The sequence below is a fragment of the Pituophis catenifer genome, unplaced genomic scaffold (genome assembly GCF_029215685.1).
Source record: "Pituophis catenifer annectens isolate HBS135680 unplaced genomic scaffold, rPitCat1.0.hap2 SCAF_4, whole genome shotgun sequence".
NCBI lineage: Eukaryota > Metazoa > Chordata > Lepidosauria > Squamata > Colubridae > Pituophis > Pituophis catenifer.
Window position 1 is genome coordinate 112,420,798 of NW_027256884.1, and position 27,013 is coordinate 112,447,810.

Sequence of the window (27,013 nt, forward strand, 5' to 3'; positions counted from 1 at the left end):
ACATTCATAACTGCAATGCAATTCAGATTATTCTTTAATTAGTCTCTGACCCTATTTGTTTCATAAATCATGATTCAATTTTATAATTCTGATGACACACATGGATTTTATTTTCAAAGGAAAAAAGATGATCAAGCATACTTCTGTATCATTCAAAAGGTAAGCTATAAACTTAAAACAATCACACTTTTTAGATGAAAAGTTAAATAATGTTGCTTTCCAAAAATTCGATTAAGGAAATCCCTAGCAAGTAGTTCCTCTAGAAACATACCTCTTCTTCAGTTTCAGGTTGTTCTCCAACAACTGGTATTAGTGTACCCACGACAACATGGAGGTGACTTGCTAGGGCATCCCCACAATACTGTACTGCTGTGTGACAAACACGATTGAGAAGGTCACAACAGAGCAAGAAGCTCCGGAGGGATACTCCTGTCAGAGGATTTGGCCTAAGAGGGATACAGGAAAAATAGTTAATAACAGACATAAATGATTTTGCTTCAATTATAGAATAGGCCATAATAAGGACAAAATATAGAAGTATTTTTACAAAAGGCAAAGATCTGAGCTATACATTTTCAAATAAAAATAATGGAATAGAATCCACTACGGGCTAAACATTGAAGCAAAGATTTGGGATCATACAACATTATCTTCCTTTATATTTCTATGTATAAACAGGCTTTAATCAATTGCTAATTGGGTCAACAGCAACAACAACAAACAAACCACATTAGATTATTTAACAACTAGTGTTTCTTTAAGTTGTAATTCCTGGTTCATGTCAAGAATTGGGAAAATTAATTTTGACAAGGAGAATAGCTACTATAAGCTGAAACATAATATGAAAACCTTGTTTAACATGCTCTCCAAATCAAATGTGAGACAGATTAAAAAGCTCTGCACTAGAGGACTAACCAGGATAAGAACAAATGAATGAACTAGAACTGAACAGAATCTATGTAGAGACAGAATAACATAGAATGGTCTTACCTGTTGCTGATGTGGTGAATCATAGAATAAATCACATCCCGCAGTACAAAAGCCCATGCGCCACCTAAGCCACCCTTTATTTCTTTCAACAGCAGATTTACAAAAAAATGATATATCATAAGCATTCTATGTTTTTTATAATTGTTTTTTGTTCCAGACACCTGCTTCCATACAGCAAATAAAATTTTGTGGAATGACTCCTACACAAAAAGAAAATATGACATGATCAATATTTCAATACAACTTACTTCAAGTATTTATTCTTAAATAAACATGCCTTATTAGATCACTGTTCATATGAATATGCTTCCAGCATCTCTTATCTTTTTAGAATTATTGAAATCACAAGTCTGACATATCTGAGCTATTGCTTATGCAATTAAATAATTATCCCTATTGACTTAATTTGTATATCAAACCAAACCAAAGCAGTATTAATTCTGCTTGTCCAAACAAGCAACATACAAATAATGTACTAGAATTTCTTATCTTTAATTTTAATTTGCTTAATGCTCAGTTTAATGATTATATGCAAGACCATGAATGCAGGAACTTTGAAAGAAAAACAAGTCATTGCTGTTTTATTATTTTATTAATAGTGTGATGACTTATTAGATTTAAAAGGTTACATAACAACATAACCTGATTTTGTAGAAATATTTTTTTCTGCCTATGTTGCACATTTATAGCAAGTTCTATGCTGAGAGGGATGTCTAGTATTAAAAAAATATAATGTATATAGTCACATTAATTTAAAATGCCAAAACTACTATACAGAAATACTGTGACCATAACACAAAACTGAGCATCAATTACTTACAGGGTTCTTAGAAAGGATTGCTATAATACCATTAGATGTAGTTTTATAAGATCTATTAATGCAATCCAGTGTAGCTTGGATGATAAATGATGGAAAATAAGGAGGATTTGGAGCAGGATCCAGGTCCCTAAAAGAATAGAAAAGATCACAAATATTTAAAATGTTTGAAGAAAAGGATATAGTCTAAATGACACTAAATAGAATTCAATGAGAATGGTATACTTCATAGGAGAAAACAGATTAAATCTACATTAGAATAACTTCAGCACACATTTTAAATTTACAAATAGGATTTCCTTTGCTATCGTTCCCCTAATCAGGACCTGTAGTTCATTATTTTCAAATAATTATATGGATTTATGATACATGAAAGAGTCAGTTTGGTGTAGTAGTTAAGGTATCAGGCTAGAAACCGGGAAATAATGTGGTATCTCATTATCATTAATTAGGCACAAAGCCAGCTAGATGACCTTTGGGCAATTATTCTCTCTCAGCCCTAAGAAGGAGGCAATGACAAATCACTTCTGAAAATCCATGCCCCCAAAACTGCAGGGACTTGTCCAGGCAGTCTCCGAGAATTGAACACAATTGAATGGCAGAAAAAAAAATGATTGAAACACTCAGGCAAGTTAACCATGGATCACAGGGCAGCCAAAAGGGCAGAGATAAGGGATAGATAGGTGGGTGGGAGAAGTTGAAGCACACTGTACTAAATGCAGGAGACCTGTCAAATGTCCTTGGATTGCATGATCTGCAGTGTATATAAGGACTTGGTGTAAGTAGCCTTCGTTCATCATTGTGATAACTTCAAACAATTGCTGAACAAATGGTTGTTAAAAGAGGACTTACCCATATGCAATCCTCCTGACAATCACTTTACAAATAAGGAAAACTTCACTTAAAATTATAGTATACAACACATTAACAGAGAAAAAAAAACTGTACCCTGTAAACTTTATTAAGTCAGAATTCTCTTCTGGTTTGACATTGATTGGCTCATGTAGGGTCATCAACACCTCTACCACAATTTCTGGTAAGCTGCTTTGAAATAAACTTTGTATCAGCTGTAGAAACAAAATACAGGTTTAATAGCCTTAAAAGATGAAAGATAATTAATGTGGATGCTATCTCACTTATCAATCTTCTGGTTTTATATTTAATAAAATATGCAAATTATTTAGTTTGCTCTTTGTTTGCTATAATGTTTTCCCACCAAGCAGAAAAAAGATGTTCTTTGAAAAAACATTTTGCCTGAGGCAAAAACTAATAATAATAAAAAATCCCTGAAACAAAGTGGAAAAAGAAGTGTCAAGATTAAGGAATTACTCCACTCAAAATACATCTTAAAAAGGAAAAACAGGGGGACAGCACAACCCAATTCCAATAGAAATACATTCTCTTTCTACTTGTTATTCTTCATTATTCAAGCACTGGGAAATATCAAAATGGAGCCTGCATTAAATAGCAGAGCAATATATGAAAACAGAATTCTAGGACTTAACGAAGTACTGCCTATCACTAGCTAAATAAAAAGCAAATTGAAACTTCAATAAAAGCTTAAGAAACCAGGCAGTACAGTTCTTGACATTTTCTGTCACAGCAATTACCAAGGATAATGAGAGTCTTTCAAGTAGATGTTTTCTGGAAATTGTGTTTATCTATAGATAGGAGGTTTGCTATAAATTTGTTTTAAAATAGAAATGGACTGGAAAGCCATATTTCTAGCTGCTTAGACTGGGGAGAAATCAACAGGATAAAATCCAGTTTTATTTTAAATTGATACTAATTTTAGGAATGAAAAAAGTAAACTGAAAAATAAGCCCAAGCTGCTGATGACACGACACTAATAGCAAGGGTTATGCTTAGCTTAAAAAATGAGAGTAAAATTAAATATATTAACAAAATAACTTTAAACATGAATGCTATGAATTTTAGTGATTTTTCTGATGTGGAAATTGTTTATTTCTACCCAGGAATTGAAGTAATATTTAGAAATTGATGTGTTTTTTTTAACTTAGGATCTTGTAGCATTCAAATTCTTTGCATTTAAGACTACAGGTTATCAAAATCAAACTTTATTTTTTAAAGATACCTGCTTTCCTAAGTAATTTTCATCTGTCAACATGTCATAGACTCTAGAAGCTGTATTTCTCTTTTGTGTGAATTCACTATCTTCATGGTTTTGGAAGGCAAAATAAGGAAGAATATTGACAAGGATTTTGGGGAAGCACTGTGCCAGAAGGTGACGCTCTTCTGTTTCAATTTGGCTGGCAATAGATTTTATCTCTTCAAACTGATCTCTAATTATTAGTTGTGGAATCAAAATTTTATAACAGGACCTGCAATTAAAATATCTCCTTGAATTATGATGAAATTACATTTGAAAAATAAAAGCCCTGTTGATATGCAACAATTAAATCCGCAGCCAATTCAAATTAAACAAGGACCAACTGTCTTTTCCATTCTTGGAAAAGGATGCTTAACCTTGTTTTAAATGCATTACATCACTTTCAAAATTAAATAATACATTTTCCTTGCATTAAAATAAAAGTAAAATTTAAGCTTATTTCAGAATACAATGAATTAATTAATAAAGCTGCAGCAATCAATCTACAAAGAGAAAATATGATTTAGAAGCATACCTGTAAAACTCTTCCAAAGTAGAGCAATTTAGCAAAACATGTGGAAAATCGGACAAACTGTAATTACAGTTTAACCACTCAAATACCAGATAATCTAAATGGGTGGTCATTAAATCTTCTGTATTTTTATAGCCAAAAGAGCCAGAAATATTTTCTAAAACCTGTGTTTGAAAAATAAATAAGTCTGTCAATAGTCAAATATAATGCCATTATATCACAGCAATAAAATAAGGAACATATTCCTTGTGATTTGTCACTGATGTCTCTCAATGTATTTCTATTCCCATTATGGATAAGTATTCAATAACTCTGTTCTCAGGACTATCTACCTATCTATCTATGTATCCTTCCATCCATATGTGCATTTACTGCATATTTATATATGTGCACGCACACATGCTCACACACATGTATACACGAATTCTTTGGCTGCAAAAAAGTAACCCCTCCCTCAGTGACAATGATAATTGTTACTGTAAAGACAGAAGCAGAATCTGCCCACCTTCAAACAACTCATCAATCAAAATTCAGCTAGTATAAAATGTTCCTATTTTTGTGAGGCCCTCGAACTTCTGCATTGCCTTCTTCCCCATGACAGCAACTGCTAGCATGTACAGATTCTGGAAAAAGTTATGTTAATCTGGTACAGATCATGCCATATTTCTGATTATGTAGCCACTGTAAGCAGCTATTTACCGGTATGTTTAGATTCCTTACTGGAATCATGAACAGAAAAAAAAAAAAAGATAATAGTGGACGGGGTGGGGGTTGTTTTCATTTTGCTTTATCAAGCCAATTAAGGCCATGTAATCCCTGAGTATCCTGGCTTGGAAAAATATAATTTATGCTTATATTCCTCCTTATAAAAAGTACAATCCCTACTTTCATTTATTTAGAATCTGTATAAGAATAGTTACTGCAGGCACCTGAACTTATCCTCTTTAATTCAGTAATTACCTTCCTCACGAGCTGAGGATCTAATCCATTCTGTTTAATACACTGGAAAATAGCAAACAATGCTTGTTTCTCACACACAGGACTGCTGTACAAAATCATAGTTATTAACATGAGTAGGACTGTTTTTCTGTTATGCTCTTCATCAGGATGGCTTTCTTGATTCCCTGTATCATCTGCCTTCAACTGATAAAGCACAAAGGAAAGAATTTTTTTTGTTACACACATAATAGATTTTATTATGATTTTTTTTATTAAAATAGCATTCCAACACAGGTGTAACAAATGATCAAAGAGATAATACCAGGATGGATCAAATTTTGATAAACCTAAAATAATCAGTCTAAAATATTCAAGGTATTTTTAAAATGTTTATGTGTTGTAAAGTCTGACATGGCACAAGTGTCCTGTGTAGTGTCATATCAAGTGTCTTTTATTCCCATGCATCTCCTTCTCTCGTTACCAAGCATTTAGTTCTCTGTCCTTTAAATCTGAATTATCTGCCAATGCCTTAAAAGTGTCATTTTCTGAAGAAAAAAAGGATGACAAGCCAGGAGGTCTCATGGGAAGGCTAGGATAACACAAATAGTGGAAAATACCATTGAGGATGAGTAGGGCAACAACAAGTTGGAAAGTAGATTGGGAAGAGGATTGGGGCTAGTGGGAAAGTATTTGAGGGGAACAAAAACTTGTACTTCTGTGGGTAAAGACGTATAGGTGGAAAAAGTGGGGTAAGAGTCGGGATATAGAAGGGAGAAGAAAGGTGGTAAGCTGACAGAAAAAACACAGGAAGAAATGAGAACCGAAGGGCAGTAAGAAGAAAGAGAAGGGGGAGATTAGACAGGGAACATTGGCATAAAAACCACAGAACAAGCAGAGAAAACCAACAAAGAAATGCCAGATGGAAAAGTAGACTGAAGAGCCATGGATACAGTTTTCACAAACTCTTTTCAAATAGACACTCTTGGATCAAGAAGTGAAGGAAATGCTCACACTTGAAATCTTCATGCATGCTTAGTAATAATTATTACCAATGTTTTTGCTCCTTCTTGAACTTTGATGTACAAATTCTCAAAAGCACTTTGTTGGAACTTCAAAGGAAGACCTTTCACTAAACCAGTAGTATCCCTCAGTTTCACATCTTGGAACAAACTTATGATCAAGCAGAGAGAAAGACAATTTAGAATTAAAGTGTATATTCTTTCTTTTCTAAAATAAAATAGATTTGTTTCCATTTTGTTCTCATGGGTTTTTTTACCTCTGAAATAATTTTAACAAAGTAAAACTTTATTAAATAAGTTATTTATTTTCATGTCATATATTTCTGAAAGATGAACTATTAAGTAATTTTAATAAATTAGCAATATAAGTAATGTTAATCTTGTTGATTTTAATAAACTAGAGATAAACTACAGCTCTAAAACAGTGTACATGTATACCTGATTGCTGACTTAGCTGCAATTGTACAAACTTGAAAGTTGTTATCTGCAAGGAATTGAGGAAAAGCATCTTTCACAGGTAGATTTTCACTTTTAATTGTAAGCACAGCCCATTCTAAACAGGGATCAGCCTGGGGAAAAATGGAAAAAAGGAAATATCCTCATTATATTTTTATAGATTTAGAAACCTAAATAAGTAATAGTATTAAGAGCAGTAATAATAGCTCGTAAATGCTTCTGGAGTTTTACTTACATGAAGGAAGGTTGTCATACAATTCACTAAAGCAATTCTTACAGGAACTGAACATTCTCCTTTATTTGCTAAATGCCTGAAATAGAAAGCATTTTAATAATAAAATATAACCCATTCTTTTAAAAAGTCAAAACTTAAAGTCAAATTTGTTTTTAGGATTTTTGAAATATATGTATAAGTTTTTATTAGATATTTCAAAGGATTTTTGTTAGTTTTTAAATTTTAGAAGTGTTAAATAAACTGTACATTGGCATTGCTAAGGACCATTTGTTCAATGACTATTTCTTAAATTTTATTGAAAGATATCTATTGTCACCATTGCAATATTATAGATTGAATTATGTATAAAACTGACTGAATGAATACACTTAAGTTGCAAATCCCAGCTGTTTCAGAACAACTGCCAGTAAAATTAATGGAAATTTCTTGTAAAAATTCAACTTAAGACTCATACTATTAAGAAACATTTAATTGAATTGATCTCACTGTCTTTAAATACTGAGGATTGAATGCATACATTTAGGACTAAATTTTATTGAAATCAATATGCTTATACTTAAGCATATTTATGATTAATTTTCTTAAACAAATGAAAGAATACCCCCGACAATAAAAATAATTAGTTCTGCACTTACTTCACTATTAAAAATGCTTCATGCTCTGTAATTGTCAATTTACCACCTTCTCTAACATTTTCCCCTATAAAAGAGAGTTGTAGACCAAGAGAAACTTATCTAACATTGTTGAATTGTGAAATGTTTATGAAATGTTTATGTTTATGTTTAATGAGCCTTCAGGAAGATCTTCCCTTCAATCCTTCCCTGATAGCAAATAATTTGGAGTTGAATTTGCACTTAACCTACCAAAATCCTCCAACAACAGTTAAGACTTGACACCGGGCTTCTCTTAGATCTTCAGAATTTCTACTGAAGGTTCCCAAAATATTAATCAATGGAAGAAGATTATGTAATATTGCTGCGCAAACATCTTGATCCCGACGATAAAAGGAACATATATCTCTATAAGAAATAACTAAATATTTGTATCTCAAAATATATATAGCAAATTAATTTTATTAAGTAAGATTATTTTCTTACGGTAGAACTTTGAGTAATGAGACAACATAATCTTCAGGCAAGGGATTTTCTCCTCTGGGAAGTTCCTTCAACAAGACTAAATACTAGTAGAAACCACAATTAAAGATATAATATCAGAAAAGAATAATCCAATGTTTATGGACAATTGTATACTGCATTTATATTTAGCACATGAGCAAATATATATTGAAGATATAATTCTTTTATAACAGAACAACAGAGTTGGAAGGGACCTTGAAGGTCTTCTAGTCCAACCCCTTGCTCAAGCAGGAAACCCTATACCCATTATGGCGAACCTATGGCACGCATGCCACCATGTCAGTGGGCACGGAAGCTCAGCTCTGACGCGCATGTATGCGCTGGCCAGCTAATTTTTGGGCCTTCTGGGCCCACCAGAAGTAGGAAAACAGACTGTTTTTGGCCTCTGGAGGCCTCGGGGGGTGGTGGGGAAGGCCCAGTTTTCTCTCTCCCCAGGCTCCAGAGCCTTTCTAGGAGTCTGGGGAGGGTGAAAAACGCCTTTCCCACCCGCCAGGAGGTCCTCTCTGGAAACGGTTGGTTTGGCAACTTCTGGTGGGACTGGAAGGCCTGTTTCTTGCTCTCTACAGCTCCAGAGCCTTTTTAGGAACCTGGGGAGGGTGAAAATTGCCTCCCCCGCTCACCCGGAGGCTAAAAACAGCCCGTTTGCTGACTTATGGTCCCACCGTTTTCAGCCTCTGGCGGGGGTGAGAAAAGCTGTTTTCGCCCTCCCAGACTCCTAGAAAGGCTCTGGAGCCTGGGGAGAGACAAAAACGGGCCTACCAGGCCACTGCATGCTATGAGAGTGGAGAGCATGGGGGTGGTCGCGCGCACATATGTGGGGCACATAGAATTATGGGTGTGGGCACACGCACGCGTGACCACCGCCCCCCACCATGCACCCGGCATGCAATGGCAAAAAGGTTAGCCATCACTGCCCTATACCATTTCAGACAAATGGTTATCCAATCTCTTCTTAAAATCTACTTATACATATATACTTATATAATAGTATGTTATTCAAAAATGTATGATTGATACAAAAATATGATTGATAATATACCAAAAGAATCCTTCGGTTGTCAACATGTGTTTTTTTTAAAGCAGATCTACAGCAGATCTGTATGTTCAATTTTGCAGTGTACAGCTATAACCTGCACAATGATCCATATCCCAATAACTTCTTGACTAGATAACTACAATGCACTCTACACTGGTACCTCTGAACCAAGTCTGGAAGCTGCATCTAGAATGGAACAGAGCTGTTTGATTTTCAAGAGAAACAGGTCCTGAAATTGCTGCTATTATCACCTATGAGCCACTAGGCCTAATATAAGCTGCTGAAATTAGTCTATAAAATCCTAAACAGCTAATAACCCAGATATTTACAAGGTAGTCCCAGCTATTACAAGGGTGTCCCACCACAATTTAATTGTGATGGTTTTATTTAAGACTGTGTTATTGTGTGGGTTTTTTGTCACTCTGAATTTCTCTGAAAGAAAGGCTGGTATAGAAATAAAATAAGTTAATAAGTAAAACTCCAACAGCATTAAAAACAGAAGGTTAAACAGAATAATATTATACTCACCACATGTAAATGTAGAGGTTTAATAAAATCAAATGGATTTCCATTTATTAGCACTAAGAGTTTCCTCCAAATTTCGGAACATCTAAAGGGAACTGTTTGTATTGTGGTTGCTGTGGAAGCTATACACAAGAACTTCAAAACATCAAGAAGAAGCAAATCCTGTTTAGATAGATGTTCTTCTGATAATGGACTTGTGGCACCTGTGCAATATTATGATCATATAGAAGCTATGAAAAGACAGCTCTCAAAACTTACAATTAATTATCTGTCAGGAAGCCATAAGCAACTGCATTTAATCAGAATGCATATTCCTTTCTGCTTACCTTCCACCAATCAGCACATTGGCTGTCACATATAGAATAAAATAAAGTAAAAATAGAACAATGCTACAAAAAATGTACTAACATAACATTGGCATGGGAGAAATATAATGGGAATGATCAGCCTGTAGAAGTTTAAAACAGCCAGCTAATTAGTATTTATACTTTGTTTATTTAGATAGGCAACATTGCTCTGCTTTAAGGCTTTTTTTTTACTGAACAACAAACTCATCACCTCAGTCTTTTCAAAACCTGTCATATGGCAATTTTTTTTATTAATAATAAAAAAACAAACCAACATAAATACATTAAAATAACATACAAAACATGACAAACATCAATTCAGTCCAATGACTGACTCTTAGAAGTTACTACAACGGTGGGTTATTTTCATATTTCTATTTGTATCTATATCTACATTCACATATTTACATGGTTATATATGTATATATATAATTGACTCCTTGTTTACTTCTATGCATTTCTATTGAATAGTCGAAAATTATCTTTATATTCCTATTTTTGCCTCCAGCCAGCTGTACCATCTTTGCCATACTAAATAGTAATCAGTATCGTCTTTCTCTTGTATTTCTTTTGTGAGCTTATCCAATTCTGCACATTCTGTAATTTTAGCTATTATTTTGTCCTCTGTGGGTAACTGTTCAGATTTCCAATGTTGGGCAAAGAGTATACGTGCTGCTGTGAGGATATGGATGATCAGATATTTTATTTCTTTGGTATATTGTGCTGTGATTATTCCCAATAAAAAGATTTCTGGCCTCATTTCCAGTTTTTGTTTTGTGATTTCTTCAATCATTATTTTAATTTGTTGCCAGTATTGTTTTGCCCTTCGGCATGACCACCAGAGATGATAATATGTCCCTTTCTGTGATTTACATTTCCAGCACATTGGAGACGTATTTGGGAACATCTTGGCCAGGCGCGATTGGCAATTTTATGGCATATGGCAATTTTTCTAAGCATCTCCAAAACAACACATGGGATGAAATATACAAGGTCTTCAACCATTGGATGACAGTACAAGTCTTTGGTTTAGACCACAGTTGTCAAATTCACAGTGTTACATTGCTGTCACATGATGTTTTGCGACATTTTTTTCCCTTTACGGAGGAGTGGTCTACACATTCTAATTACAATTCTGTGTCTATACACTAAATGTAGATGCTTACCTTGATATAGATACTTGATAGTTCTCACTGCCACTAAGGAAAATTTTTATTATTCCCTATTGTATAATTCAATTGGGTGGGTTTCAAAACCCATCATTACCGGTTTACTTGTGGGCGTGCACTCATTCGCGATGCTTCTGTGCATGCGGAGCCTCCCCCCGCCACCACTACCAGTTTGCCCAATCTGGGGCAAACCGGTTAGCAACCCACCACTGAATTCAATGTATGAGAAGTTATAGGGTTGCTCATATCACAAAAAACATCTTGAGAATCTCCAACAGAAAAAAAATAGAAGACTCTAAACAGATTCCAAAATGGTGAACATCTGCTCTTGTTTAGAAGTAAACTCTTGTAAAGAAGTGTCAGTTGATAAAGAGCACACAAAACTGAGTTCTGAAAGAGACAATCATCGCAAGTATAGGTATTCTTTGCATAGTAATCACAATTAGGACCAGCAACTCAATCACCAAACAGAAAATCATCTTCTTGGACCATGTTACTCCCTTAAGGACCAATTATTGCTTCCTCTTTGGTCCTTAAGGGAGTAACATGGTCCAAGATGAAGCTGTCAATCTTGTGAATGCTATATGGCAGGGGTGCCAAACTGGCGCCCCACAGGGCGGATGCATTCTACGTCCACCCAAGCTCCGCAAATGGGAAAAACATCACGGAACATCATGTGATGGCAACGTGATGCAGCGAGTTTGACACCCATGCTATATGGCATCACAAAAGCCTTTATTTTATAAATTCTCATACAAATCATTGTATCACAGTAATTTCTGGTGTATTTTTTGAAGTTGCTTCAAGTACCTAAATATTCCTCACTTCCCAAACACATTTTTTCCTAAAAGCATTCAATTACACAAAAATATACATCAAACAGATTGAATATACCTGTCAAGGTATGCAAGTCTCCAACTTCATTCACTTCACCAACTTCACCACACTCATCATCAAATAGATCAATGACTGTCTGGTTTCCCTCTTCCAATCTACTTTCTTCAGGAAAATCTTCCATTAAATCCATTTCTCTGGTTTCACTTGACTTTCCAGTAAAAAACATCTAATAGAAGATATTTATTCATACCATCTCTTATAATGAAAGCAATACATTATAATAAATATGTAATAAATTTATATAAATATAGTTTTATTAATAACATCCATTTACCCCCTCCCTACAAATACCTCTAGATAAAAATTAGACAACATCTATCCATTTGCTAAAATATTGCTTCGGTATAGAAGCTTCACTTCCACATGTTCCTTAATGTTTGAATGTTGGTTGGCTACTTTGTATAATAAGGTTTCCATAAAATGGGGTGTTCGCTAAGAAAGTCATTTTAGAATTCAGTAATTACTATTATAATTTAAGCAATTTAAGCAAAGTAATAGAGCTAAGTTTTTCATGTTGACTTCACTTGGCTGGGAAATTTACACAGGAACTAATCTCTATTCAGTTTTCCTGCTTTTAATACCTAAAGCCAATAAAACCAATATAACTACAGTTTAATAATTATATGAAAATTAGTGAAATTTTTCATTGTGCTTTATATAAAACTAGAATAAGCTATTTACAAGGATTTAAATTATTAATGTGCTACGCACCTTGTAATCAATTACTCGATTATTTACTTGGCAGTATTACTGTAATTGAGAAAATAGTGGTAGGCAAGACTAACTGTACTTAGCTAATCCACCACTTGCCAGAGGTAAGTTAATTTTTTTTTATTTTGAGAAGCAAAGAGTGGAAGTAGAGGAAAAACACAGTTGTACAGCTCCTAAGAGGAATATAGACACTGGATATTTATAATTCAAATTGTCCACAACACTTACTCTTCTGCATTAAGTACTGTTCTCTCAAGTAGAATGAACTTTAAAATCTGTGCTTGCTCACATGATGCTTATCTAACTGAAAGAGATTAATTATAGCAATGAAGTACTTCTGCTCCCTGCCACTGATAACGGTGTATAAGTCTTGAAATTGAGTGATATAAGTATAAAGAGAAAGATGTGGAAAAGGACAGAGAAAAATTAGTATTTTCCATTTGTTTAAGGAAAACAAAGGAATCACAGTGTGAATTCAGAACACTGATTAGAATGAGTTCTTCACCTCAGAAATAACATGTTCAGAACAATAAAAGCTGTGTTGCATTGCATATACAGTCTCTGGGAAGGAAACAAATATCACATCATATCTACTCACCAGAAGTTTGCAGATACTTGCAAGATCATTCATCAACTTGGATGTTAACAAATGCAAGAACATAGTAGACAAACTCTTTTTGGGACTATTCTGTTGAAACAGAGTAAGAAGAATAAGAGATAAATATCGCCATCTCTCCTAGACTTCCAGAAAGCTTTGTAAATCTGGCTTTGGTCTAGGGTTTATATTTATTATTTGTACAGTGGCCCCTGTTTTGTTGTGTTTGTTATGTATTTATTATAGCCTGGGTTGTCTTTTTGATTTAATGCTTTTAGCAGTTTTTATCTTTAGTTTTGTATATAGCTCTGCATCTACTGGAGTTGGGCAGCCACTAAATTTAAATACACAAGCAAATAAAAGCAGAAGAAACAATAATTGTAAAATATAATGAAGTATTTGGCTTTTTGCACTGAAAATAATCTGCAATAACCTGTAATCAGTTCCCCATGCATCTTGCAATTCAACCCCACAAGGTCAATACTATGCTGACAATACTTAAGATTGGGAACTTGATTAAATTGCTTTTAATGAGCAGCAAACAGCTTAGGTAAAATGCAAACAACCCAAGTAAAATTACACTAAATGAAAGACTAAATATTATTAAAAAGAAATGTTCAAGCTGTATGATAAAATTTGAAATAAACTGTGATTTGAAAAGCAAGGATGAGTTTCAGAATCAAACTTCTTTCTTCAAAGCAGTACTGCCTAAATTTCATTGAAGTCAATCTGACTGACTCAGCCTCACAAGAAATAAAAATATCCCTAGCGATTTTAGATCTTATACAATCAGTAATTGAAAGAACAACTTGCAAAAATCTCATTGCACATACTAAAATAAAGCAGTTTCAATATTATATAAAACAATACCTCCATAATTCTCTGCAAAATAACTGGGAGTGTATATGTATATATCGACATTCATGTATAATAAAAATGAACAAATTGGTCTTCTAAATAAGTGACCCACATACAGTATGTTAGTAATAGGCATAAATACAGACATTTCAACTTTGCTCACACTCAGATTGCCCTACAACCAACAAATTTCTCACCTGGGTACAGTTGCATAAGCAACTTGTGCACTGCAATATTAAATTCCTCAATGAAACAATCCTAGAATCTTCATTTAGCTTGTTTTTAGACTGAGAAATGCTTTCCTCCACATAATTAAAACATAACTGTAAAGGAATAAAATGAAATTATTTTTATAGAAATAAAATGAAATTATTTAAGAGGTTTCATCTCATATATACAGTATATATATATATATATATATATGAGTATGTACATACATACATACATACACATACATATATGGATATACTGTATATTACCCTTATTCACTGTGTCCATCACTAAGTTTAAACCTGCTAAATAGAACCAACTACAGGGATGGTTCCCAAATCCTGTTGCTGATTCATTTGTGCACGCGCTGGAGGGCAGGTGGGCGGAGCCTCCCGCCGCCACCACTACCGGTTCGCCCGATCTAATGCAAACCGGTAGCAACCCACCACTGACCAACTACAACTATTAATAAATTAACTGCATTAAGATGTGGCATATTTTGTAATTGCTCAAGATATCTTAATTTCTCAAAAGAATCCCTAAAAAGAGATTGAAAAGGACCAACCTTCAAACTGCATTTATCTACAATTAGTGAATAATATTTTGATAATGAACTCAAATGTTGGTCTATCTACTTAGGCAGTATTATAATTTACATCTGTGTGCTGAGTCCAATTATTATCTGTCAAAATTAAAAGTTAAAGACTACAAGGATAAAATGTATGCAAGCCAAAAATGTATTCGCTTAGGCCATATTCATTAGATCCAAAAACTGAATCTCCACATCCAACTGGGAAAATGCAACCAAGCATCATCACTACCTATGTAACTAATGAGAACTGATGCTTCAGGACAAGTATAAAAATTGTAGACAACTTTTTTCCACATATATATGTGAAGTTGAAGCCCAGAAATAATGTTAAACAAGATTTAATTTTAACCTTCTCATTATCAAAGGCTTAGACAGAATAATAATTTTCTCCAGAAGCTTTGAGTTACAGATAAAGGTCCATAAATGTGAAGTGGATCTGTCAAGGGAAGAACAAAGAAACAAGTGAAATGTATCCAATATTAAAAATTTCTTAGCTTTTTTCAGGTAGGCTTTACTCATGTGTCAATTCTTCGCATGTGAAATCACAAGGCTAAACTACAATGTCTCAGTAAAGACACTGCACTTTCAATTTGTACTCAAGAGGCTTTTTAAGAACAGTAAGTTGAATTAATTTATATTTTACCTCTTAAAATACTGGCTCTTAAATATTATAAGAGCCTTGGTGGCGCAGCAGACTAAAGCACTGTTAAGTAACACCAGCTGCCTGCAATTACTGCAAGTTCAAATCTCACCAGGCTCAAGGTTGACTCAGCCTTCCATCCTTTCGAGGTAGGTAAAATGAGGACCCGGTTTGTGGGGGCAATAAGATGACTTTGTATAAAAAAGAACACCGCTTGGTTGGGGGGGGGCGAAAGCCCTACTAAGCAGGTATATTCAAAAGTATGAAGGCTATTGCTTAACGCACTGTAAGCCTCCCTGAGTCTCCGGAAAAGGGCAGCATATAAATCGAACCAAATAAATAAATAAATAAATAAATAAATAAATAAATAAATAAATAAATAAATAAATAAATAAATAAATAAATAAATAAATAACAGATTGAACACTTTGCAAAAGCAGTGCAAGTATCAGGTTTTTATTCACTGCTAATTTAATTGATTATGTGCCATCAAGTCAATGTCAACTCTTCAGCAATCATGTAGATGGCTTTTCTCCATGATGATCCTCACCACTGTAATTGAATCTATCTACCTTGTAACTGGTCTTCCTCTTTTTCCTTTTCCAACGTTAAGAGTCTTCTCAAGAGAACTAGATTTTTGCATAATTACTCAATGCATCTACATTCCTAGAGTTCTGGATATATTAATTTCGCAGTATGATTTTGATTAGGAGTTAAGATTTCAGGTACTGAGAATACATGGGAAGATCTGGTTTACCCAATCACACTTTCTTTTAAGGTATTTAAAATCTAATTTCCTCTTCTTCACGCCATCTCTTCATAACACTTTCAGATAAGTGGTTAGAACTTTTATAAGAGGATGAAATTTCATTCATGGACAACTGGAGACAATTTAGCTCTCAAGACTCTGGGGACTGTATTTCATATGGGCATTTTATTCATGTTTATATTTTGCAGTAAATATTCTTGAATAATTTTTGTAAGTGTACACATGCAACAACATGCATTCTAGAGTAATTTTGTTACAACATAAATAAAATTGTTTTACTACTGTAGCTATTAAGGAGTTAAGTGGATTTTTGCTTGGTCACCATTACCAAATACTTTGCAAAGCAATACAGCCAGTCCTCAGTTAACAACTACTCATTCAATGACTGTTTGAAGTTATAATGGGAATGAACAAATGAATGAATGAATGAATGGTACTTACAACTGGTCCTCAAAGTTCTGACTATCCCCAAACCCCCATGTTCACTTGGGTACTTGGCAACTTGGCTCATAATTGCAGCATCCCATGGTCATGCAAATGCGTTTTGCAACCTTGCTGGCGTCCCACAAGTAGTCAATGCAGGGAAGTCGACAAGTTGCACTGGTTAAGTTTCCCAGACCTGGCAGCAGTCACCCCCAGTTCTGCCATATTGACCACCCATGCATCTGGCAGTGGCTACTTTCCTACTTACCAGACTGCTGGCAAACCTCCTGGGACTCACAACTTCCTGCTGGCTTCCCCACTGCTTTGGAAGTTGGCAGGATATTGCACGGAGGTTCTCACTTAACAACTCATGATTCTCACTTAATAATGACAATGGGGACTCCCAGGATAATTGTCACTAAGCAATATAGTCATGTGACATTGCACTTTTGACTGCATTGCTTAGCAATGGAAATTCCACTCCCAATTACCATTGTTAAGCAAGGTCTGCCAATAATAAAAACACAGGCACTCTCTTAATGCTTCTCCAAAGGTCACAGAATTCCTTGATCTAATTTGCAAATTCTTTGCTTCCTAGAGCAAACTTGTCGTCTTCTTTCCCTACCATTACTCCATCTGGAGGTTTAAAAGAAGCATATAAAGAGAAGTCTATAAAGGACTAAGAAGAAAAACTATCCAAGATGAAGGTAGAAAATGAATCGAAAAGAGGATGATATCTGAAGTAGCTCATACACTATAGACATCTTCATGTAATTCTTGAAATTGTATCACAAAGATCAATCTTCATATGAATGCTTCTTCATATCTACTAGGAACAATTACTTGAGTCAAAAAGTTCTACCTTAGCTTTCTGAAAAAAATCCAATTTAAATGCTTCTTCTTCTGTAAGAATGCCAGCGTAACAATAGCAGCCAAGAACACCAGTCAGGATACTGGTACAACGCATCAGCTTTTCCACAGATATAGTCTGAAAAATAAACAAACCCACAAAAAAAACATGCTCAATTCACTTGGAACTTAATTTGGATTTTTGGTAAACTAGTATTTTCCAACTGGTCACGGACATCTACATTTGTGGACAAATCAGACCCCTATGGTGAGACTGGTTTGTCCATGAACTTTTTGATTTGAGATGAAATTGTAAGTGGATTTGCTCTCAAATTGCCACATGTAATCCTGGCCTAAAAACAGTCTACCCATAATCTATTTTATTAATTTTACCAACACCTAAATCTACTCATAAGTATACAGGGAACAAATCAAGTGACTTTGATAAACCCTCACAATGAACAAAGAACACAGTTTCCTTTCTGGCTTACCTCAGGAGAAACATTGCTAAGTAGCTGGTCTGACATCATCATAAGATTGTGTTTTAAGGTTTCTTCAAGCTTTTGATTGACAACAAGGCAGGAACTAGGTTTGTTTTCTGAGACATCTGCCATATTTGTAAAAATATTGGTTTCGTTGAAGGTTGTCTGCAGGTAAAAAGCTTCATTTTTTGAAAAACTGGTTTCTTCTTTCTCTTGGTTATGTTCCATGCTTAATAGAATAAAATTTTGTATTTTCATTTATTTATCACTTGTTAATAATCCAATAATGGTTAAACTACCCTTCCACACAGAAAGGCAGAAGTCCCTTGATTTCAGAGATTGGTACATGAAATTTGTGCAGAGTTCACTGCTCAATATACCTATTCGGGCCCAAACTGGTTAGAAAATGGATGACTCAGTTATTAAACCAGAACCATCGTTAACATCAATGTTCAATAATTTATTTTAAACTATGTTTGTGGAGGTTCGGGTAGACCATGACTTACAACCATTCACTTAGTCATAGTTTGAACTTACAACAGCACTGAAAAAAGTGACTTATAACCATTTGTCACACTTATGTTTCAGTAACTCCATGGTCACATGATCAAAATTCAGACCCTTAGCAACTGGCATGTATTTATGCCAGTTGCAGTGTCCTGAGGTCATGTGAACACCTTTTGTGATCCTTTGACAAGCAAAGTCAATGGCGAAGCCAGATTTACTTACCAACCACGTTATTAACTTAACAACTGCAGTGATTCACTTCACAAATGTGGCAAGAAAGGTCATAAAATGGGGGAAAATTCACTTAACAACTGTCTTGCTTGGCAATGGAAAATTTGGGTTTAATTGTGGTCGTAAATCAAGGACTGCCTGAACTTTGTATCAAAAGGAATGCAAAGTATATGCAAAGAAGGTGACTAAGGCAAAAGTATAGGGCCAGACAATAGTAACAGCCCAGAAGACAAAGAAACTAAGCTGAAAAATCATGTTCAGCCATAATGGGGCTTGCTGGCTTTTAATTTTACATCTAAAATAGCTTTTATGGTTCAAAATGTTGATCCCGATGGTATGTATGACACATATTTAAAAATCCTATTTTAGAGCAATGTATCTAGAACAGAGACAAGCTAAATAGCAGACAACCGGTGTGAGGTAGTGTCTAAAACAGGCATGTCCAACCCACAGATAGGAAAATGCCTTCATTAATTTTTTAAAAACATACCATTCTGGTGCATTGTTGAAAAATGCCATTGCTGCTCTACAACTTTTCATAGTCAGACTTACAAGGATTTTCTGTAATTCTAGGTTAGGAAAGTCACTGAAAAAAAAAAAAAATAACAAACAAACAAAAACAGAATTATTTCATGTTTGAATGCTGCAGTGTTAATAGATTCAATAGAAGATGCCTATAAAGATCTAATTTTACACTGTGCATCAAATATTTGTACGAAGTATTTGTTTGTTTGACTTTTTTGTTGCCCATCTCACCTATTACTTCCAACATCATCCCCAGCAAAATCTTCCATAGAATAATCTTTTATAGAACAATCCATCTGGTATTGGAAGGAACAGAGTTTAAACTTTCCACTGAAAGCACTAACTGTGAAGTTAATATATTTTTGATATATTATATTAGGGGTCCCCAACCTCCGAGCTGTGGCCCACTATTCGGAACCAGGGTGCATGCATGCATGTGCAGCTCCACTTGCTCCACTAGTGGAGCTGTATGTGCGTGTCAGCCCACTCTTCACATGGCCCAGTTCCCCTTCCCTCCCAGCCAGGCTGCCAAGCTGCAAAAGTTGGGGACCGCTGCATTATATGAAGACAAGACAAATTCAAGAGGTCAATGATACTTGGAAAAATTCATCAGAGGCCAAAAGAAGACAAGGGGGCTAAATGACAGGTGACACAAGCAGGAGCTTACAAGAACTCAAGGAAGCAATTATTGGGAAAAAAATCCTGAAGAAGTGATGTCCATCACAAGCTGAAAATAACTGAATAAGGACAAAGAGGCAAGATTTAGTTCCATTAGGTCTTGGACTGAAACATTCTCCTCAATTCTAATCTGTGACCAAATATATATCTAGGTATGAAATGCTATTAAGGTTATAATGAGTTAAAAAATATCCTTTCTTTTTTGCTGGATAATCAGGAAAGGGTTACACTCAACAAATGTGGGCTTCAGGTTTCTAAAGAAAGCATACTTGAACTTTTTTTGTACGAGTAATAAATGTCCTAGTGACCATTTCAACAGACTATTGTCAGCCTCTTAGACTTGAAATACATTATATCCTTTTATCTGTGTAGACTATGATATAATACAATGTGCTTTTCAGTTACACAGAAGAAAAAGGATACAAATTGCTAAAAGTTTACAAAATACTAAACCAAATGAAATTAGAATGGAAAAAGTAAAAGAAAAACAATGGGAGGAGGTGGAAGGTGCCAACTCTTTCCTGGTTAGGGCAGGGTGGACAAGAGCTAAAAAAGAAATCTAAATCCTGGGACCTGTCTTTTGCACTTATGGAAGTTTTCCTCAATATATGTTTGGATATTTTGTTACAAGTGGAAAATATTATATAATCTTCATAAAACACTATGTATTTACATACCATTCAACTACATAATAACATATGAAAGCAAACTGTTGTGAGATATGTTTGCTCTGCTAAAAGTTCTCATTGTAATGTAGATTTATTACTTAAACTCGACTTCAAACCAATTATTTGTTACAAGTTGTTAAAACTAAGAACATTTTAAGGCAAAGTGATTTAAATTCTAACTCATTATGAAATTTCAGCAAAGTAATGCTCTAAACTCACTTACCAAAGTGAAATTAAAAACATAGAGAACTTTGATTTTGTCCAATGAACAACTAATTCTTTTTAGGTTCCTTGATTTCCTGGACATACCTGCACAAAACTGGAGGGAGTTCCATGCTGTCTTCCATAACTTCTTCCACATTGCAGAAGAGAAGCCATTTCACAACTCGTTCTTTTAGTGTATAAGTTGCATTTCCTTCCCAATCATTCTGAAACGATCCAGTTTTTAAAGTTTCTGGTATTTCCAAAGCTGTCATTGCTGATGCTAAACACTGTACAGCAAAACTAACAAATAATAACAATAAGTACAAACACTTGATTTGCAGCTCTAATATTCATATAACGTCCCAGTGTGTGAATTCAGGCTCCAATATTTTTCTCCCCATGGCCAAAACCACATCAAGTTTAATCAAGATTTCACCAATCAGAATTGGAATGTTAACTAGAATTTTAAATGGGTTTGTAAAATCTAAAAATATATTTGATAAATAAATAAAGAATGGTTAGATACCCAAATTATTCAGAACACCATATGAGCACATGCTTATTATTCTAAGATGTCTGGTAGAAGTTACAATAATGCTAAAATCACTCTCCTCCATTTGTACCACTACTTATGCTAAACAGAACTAATGATTGAAAACAATTTACTAAATATAAAATTTAGAAATTTTAATTAAATTTCTAGTGCTTGTAGTGCAAGGGCAGACCATTTAATAATGTTACACGTTTTGAATTACATCTGTCATAATGTTTCATCATTGGCCAGAATAAAAAGAGTTGAAACCTCTGGAGGACATGAGTTGCTTATGGTAGATTACTCCTTTACAATTAACATACAATTAATAAGAGTATCAAAAAGTTTCATTTTACCTTGATGGCTTGCATACAGAACCTGCAAATATCCTCCAAATTTCCCTGTCCATTGTTATTAAATTTCTTTGAAATAGAACTCCAAGCAATTCAAAGCTTTCCATTTCAGTTTGTCGAAGGTTTAGACTTCGATCTACCAGAGACCAAATTTTGGACCATGTTCGCTGCAGTTCAAACTTCTGTGTGATATTGAGGTCTACTTTTTGGCTTTGACACCGAGCAACCTCTTTAAGACATCTTAATACATAAGGGGTCCGTTCTCCTCGACGTTGCTCTAGTAATAATTGGCAAAGTATATTAAGTAAATTAGTCAACTCATTGTCAGGAAGACTCCTTGGGTACTTGGATACTAATCTGGTGGTAATCTGCAGCCTTGAAAACAAAACACCAAAGATTATTAAGAGGACATTAATAATAGACACGTTTCAGAAATAAACCAAACTGTTTTTCTTTAATTTTCATTTACCAGGGTATGACATCAAAACTATTCTGTGATTTTTGCAAGTGTTCTTCAATCACTTCCCATCCTAATTCAATTTTTCTACGTTTTGATGGTCCTTCTCCATCTTCTTGCTGAGTAACTGCATATGACTGGGTTACATCTAAGACTTTGGTGTCTTCAGTAAATACCTTATTTTAAAAAAAGACATTTAAAGAATTAAAGAGAAATACTGCTACATATTTTACAACACATGGCAGTTCACAAAAAATATTAAGACCATGAAATAGGCAATCCATTGCCACTAGGTAAACCCCATCTCCATAATAATAGCTAGAATAACTTCAGATCATACTGGCAAATTTAAATTCCCATGATTTTCTATAAATTTTGTAGTAAACTAAAAAAAAAAGTGAATTATTAAGTTTCCATAAGGCTTAACAAATCAATTTTGCCCCTTAAAACCTTCCTGTTTTTAAAAAAGCTGAAAATGTCAGCTCTCATTAACAACGGACTATCATCAGCCACATCCTCTGGAAGTCTTGAAGACTTTTCTTTTTAATCAGTTAAGAAAAAGGTTTCCCAACTGTAAAGATCAAGCAGACAGATCTCCTTTGTACTGCCCTAGTGTGGTACTCTGTTAGGTTACACAAAAACCCAACTTGGAATAACCATATGAAAGTATAGTGACAGCTTACCTGGTGACAAGAATCAGCCATTAACTCAACCAGGTTGTCCTTTAGAACAATACTGTGAGAGCCTGAAGAATATTTTCCTCGGTTGCTAATAAGAGTTATCTCATTAGCTAACAGATCATATAGGTTGTATAAAGTATTTTGCCATTTTGCTGAGCTGTATGCGCCTGTTTGTACAAGATTTAGAAAAAAATAATTTTGTAAAAGAAAAGATATGAATTTGATATGATGTCTGTTAAAATGATTAAAAAAAATTAAAATACTTAAGCAAGCAATACTGTGAAAAATTATGACATATGAAAATAAATACAGACAGTCCCAGATCAATTCTGGATTAAGCTGGATTCCTGGTAATTAAATGTAGAGAGAGCCTATTTGGTGTAACGGTTAAAGCATCAAGCTAAAGAATGACAGATCGTGAGTTCTAGTCATGTCTTAGACATGAAGCCAGCTAGGTGGCCTTGGGCCAGTCACTGTGCCTCAGCTCTAGGAAGTAGACAATGGCAAGCCACTTCCAAAATCTTGCTGAGAAAACTGCAGGGACTTAGAAAGACAGATCACTGCACAGATGGTTTGCATTATCTTTTTCCAGAATACTTTCCATTTTAATTTGATGATTTCCTGATTATCTCTTTTACAAAACATTGATCAGGCCCACCAAACAAGTTGAACAGGTTGACCCAGAATCCTCCAAAACATTTTCAGTGCCAAAATACAAAAATTACATAAAGCCCTTTGTTATTTCAAAGCTTTCCATGTACCTTCTTCCTGAGTTTTAGCTCCATTTGGATGATGAACACAAATCTGAAACTGAACAAATTGAATGATCTGCTTCTTCAAAGCATCTTTTGGTTTGTACTGAGCCCATATAAAAAGCATAGTTGATAGAATTTCCTCTCCTGTTTTGCAAACTTGCATGCGGTAATTCATCGCATAAATGGGGAGAAACACATTAATGGCTGCAAAAATGTGTTCGAGGCCTGCAAGGTTTCTTTCTTCCCTACAATAGAAATAAAGCATATTTTTATCAGATACTAAAGAATCCAATCACAGGAACTATGATTAAGCTTGGAACTACAATATATTTTATTTGTTTGTTCCTTTCTCTATAGTAGCATTGGTAAAGGTAAAAGGTAAAGGTTCCCCTTGCACATATGTGCTAGTCGTTCCCAACTCTAGGGGGCGGTGCTCATCTCCGTTTCAAAGCCGAAGAGCCAGCGCTTTCTGAAGACGTCTCAGTGGTCATGTGGCCGGCATGACTAAACGCCAAAGGCGCACGGAGCGCTGTTACCTTCCCACCAAAGGTGGTCCCTATTTTTCTACTTGCATTTTTTTTATATATATAATTTTTATTAATATATTCTATACACTAATACACAAATAAAATATACAATCCTGCCACCATGGTATAATATGATTACATTGTCCATAAGTATAAAATCATTCCTTTATACATACATATTTGCCATCATATATATACATCATCATATGTCTATTCTATCCCACCTTTTCTGGACCCAATCGTACCATACTTTCCAACTGTTATAAAATTCTGAATCTTTTTTACCATTGATCAATCTAGTTAGTCTATCTGATTCCGCACACTCATTAATTTTATATATTATTTTCAAATCTATCGGTAAGTATTGATTTTTCCACTCCTGCGCATACGCTAATCTTGCTGCAGTGATAATGTGAATCAACAAGAACCATATATCTGACTTAACATTCAAAGGTTTTGCCCCCAATAGGAAAATCTCAGGTCTTAATTCCAAATTAATCTGTGTAATTTCCAAAATCCATTGCCGTATTTTTTCCCAATATTTAACCGCCTGCGGGCAAGTCCACCATTGGTGAAAATAGGTTCCATTGCTGTAACCACACTTCCAACAGCAGGCAGATGTCCCGGGAAACATTTTAGCTAATCTCGCCGGGGGTAGATGCCACCGGTAGATCATTTTATATATGTTTTCTTTATATGAGGAGGCCATGGTTAATTTCATATTTTTCAACCAAATCTGTTCCCATTGCTGGAAGTCTTGCATTTTTTATGTGCTTTTGAACTACTAGGTTGGCAGAATCTGGGACAAGTAACAGGAGTAGCATACACCATGACAATTATTACTGTAAAAGCAGCATTATCAGGATCCAGAGGAGTCATACGCAACATAAAACTTTAGAAAATATTAGAGTTATTCAAAACTGCTACTGAGAGATCAGCAATTTCAAATAATTCCATAGCTGTCTAGTCACTTTTTATTGTCAGGAAAAGAAAGGTGCCTGTAGATTATGACTATAGAACTCACTAAATGTAATACATTCTATCTTTCAGAAAAGATCAAACAGAAATTATAATACATCCTGAATTTAGAAGAAGCTTTTTATAAACTACTTCACTGGACTAAGCAGGTATCAAGACCACAATTCTTCATGAGTAGAAGCAAACTTTAAAGACATTTTATTTAATAAAGAGTTCCAATTTTTAAAATTTAAAATTTACAATAGAAACAGGAGAAAAAAACCAATTAAAAAACTGGAAATATTTGACCTATCAGAATGATACAGAAAATATTTAAATGTTAAAATGAGCTCAGCAGTTATCAGATTAATGAAAAATTAAGTTCAAAAGATGTTTAGTAAGGTATCATTTTACATACAATTTAACTCAGCAAAAGAAAATGCTATTTACCTTGCACGATGTATAACTTTTGAGAAGACATTCAAAATATCTGAATTGAACTTGTCAGTTTGGAAACAGAGGCCTCTAGTTAATGTATAGATTATTCTAGCCACCAAAACTTTGTTAACATCTCCAGAAGGATTGAGAAATAATTTGAAGTACAGATTTTGAAGATCTAGAGGAGCAATCAAATTCATTAATGAGATTATAAATAATTGACAGCATAACTAAACATCTTGCATGCTTTCAGCTATTCATTCTTGTATGTCAGAGATGGATTTCTTTTAAATGAGTTGCATTTTATTTATATTTAGAACTCAAGGAATTACAAGAATAGATTTAGTGACACCACAATGGACCTATAATTCGGGGCCATATATTATTTTGGTTGTTTGAAAGGAATTTTAGTAAGTAACACAGCCAGCAACCTTTATTTGAGCAAAATAATATTTTTCTGACTTATAATAAAGTCAGTTCAATTAATAAAACCAGATTAAAATCTGATTAACAAGAAAACAAGAAAAGTTTATCAACAAGAAAACATTGTTGTTTGGGATGTGTAATTCTTTGGATCCAAAACCAAAAAAATTGTATATACAACTTTCAAGAGCCTTTGAAGGCATAGAGACTCTGTCCTTGATACTACTACCAAAGCACCTTTCCTACTTTGAATAGAAATAGTTGCACTTACCCAAGTATATCATACTTAAATGTAACTTTACGTGTAACTTAGAAATTAATAACATCCAAGCAATATATAATAATTTAATAAATCAAATTAAGCAGAACTCTCAGGAAATATAAAAATATGAGCTGGATAGTGACACATTCAGTGACAGAGGCAATTAACAGACGATAGGTATTCTGTTTTTGATTGGTAGAAAATTCATCTCCCCCAAACAGTAATTTATGCAGTCACAATATTCAAACTTTGTCCTCCATATGTTAGTGATAGTACTTTATGGAAGTCAAAGTCATATTGCCTCAATTTGCCTCTGGGCATGTCCACCACATTAGCCCAGCACCTGGATTCTTTTCTTCAGCCTTGGACATTTTTAGATATAAAGATTTACTTACTTACAGACAAGAGGGAATTGAAAGGGAAACAAGAAATGGAAGAACAAGGGATTGTGATAGACTGGTACACACATATGCAAATAC

The 27,013-nt window shown here is 34.4% G+C and overlaps 1 protein-coding gene across 1 annotated transcript in view; it reads right to left on the minus strand.

Moving 5' to 3' along the window:
* The window catches only part of ATM (ATM serine/threonine kinase), a 64,371-nt gene that overhangs the window by 34,110 nt on the left and 3,248 nt on the right, over positions 1 to 27,013 (minus strand). The window contains exons 5-29 of the mRNA XM_070942862.1: positions 25,862 to 26,027; positions 23,934 to 24,172; positions 23,176 to 23,339; positions 22,505 to 22,668; positions 22,039 to 22,410; positions 21,256 to 21,450; positions 19,566 to 19,661; positions 18,347 to 18,566; positions 17,869 to 17,994; positions 14,570 to 14,695; positions 13,518 to 13,607; positions 12,206 to 12,374; positions 9,799 to 9,998; positions 8,196 to 8,278; positions 7,962 to 8,117; positions 7,099 to 7,174; positions 6,846 to 6,976; positions 6,438 to 6,558; positions 5,410 to 5,592; positions 4,453 to 4,613; positions 3,903 to 4,149; positions 2,756 to 2,874; positions 1,811 to 1,937; positions 991 to 1,190; positions 272 to 446 (exon numbers count right to left, since the gene is read on the minus strand). Coding sequence (XP_070798963.1) covers positions 272 to 446; positions 991 to 1,190; positions 1,811 to 1,937; positions 2,756 to 2,874; positions 3,903 to 4,149; positions 4,453 to 4,613; positions 5,410 to 5,592; positions 6,438 to 6,558; positions 6,846 to 6,976; positions 7,099 to 7,174; positions 7,962 to 8,117; positions 8,196 to 8,278; positions 9,799 to 9,998; positions 12,206 to 12,374; positions 13,518 to 13,607; positions 14,570 to 14,695; positions 17,869 to 17,994; positions 18,347 to 18,566; positions 19,566 to 19,661; positions 21,256 to 21,450; positions 22,039 to 22,410; positions 22,505 to 22,668; positions 23,176 to 23,339; positions 23,934 to 24,172; positions 25,862 to 26,027 — 4,106 coding nt within the window. The remainder of the gene's footprint in view (positions 1 to 271; positions 447 to 990; positions 1,191 to 1,810; positions 1,938 to 2,755; positions 2,875 to 3,902; positions 4,150 to 4,452; positions 4,614 to 5,409; positions 5,593 to 6,437; positions 6,559 to 6,845; positions 6,977 to 7,098; positions 7,175 to 7,961; positions 8,118 to 8,195; positions 8,279 to 9,798; positions 9,999 to 12,205; positions 12,375 to 13,517; positions 13,608 to 14,569; positions 14,696 to 17,868; positions 17,995 to 18,346; positions 18,567 to 19,565; positions 19,662 to 21,255; positions 21,451 to 22,038; positions 22,411 to 22,504; positions 22,669 to 23,175; positions 23,340 to 23,933; positions 24,173 to 25,861; positions 26,028 to 27,013) is intronic.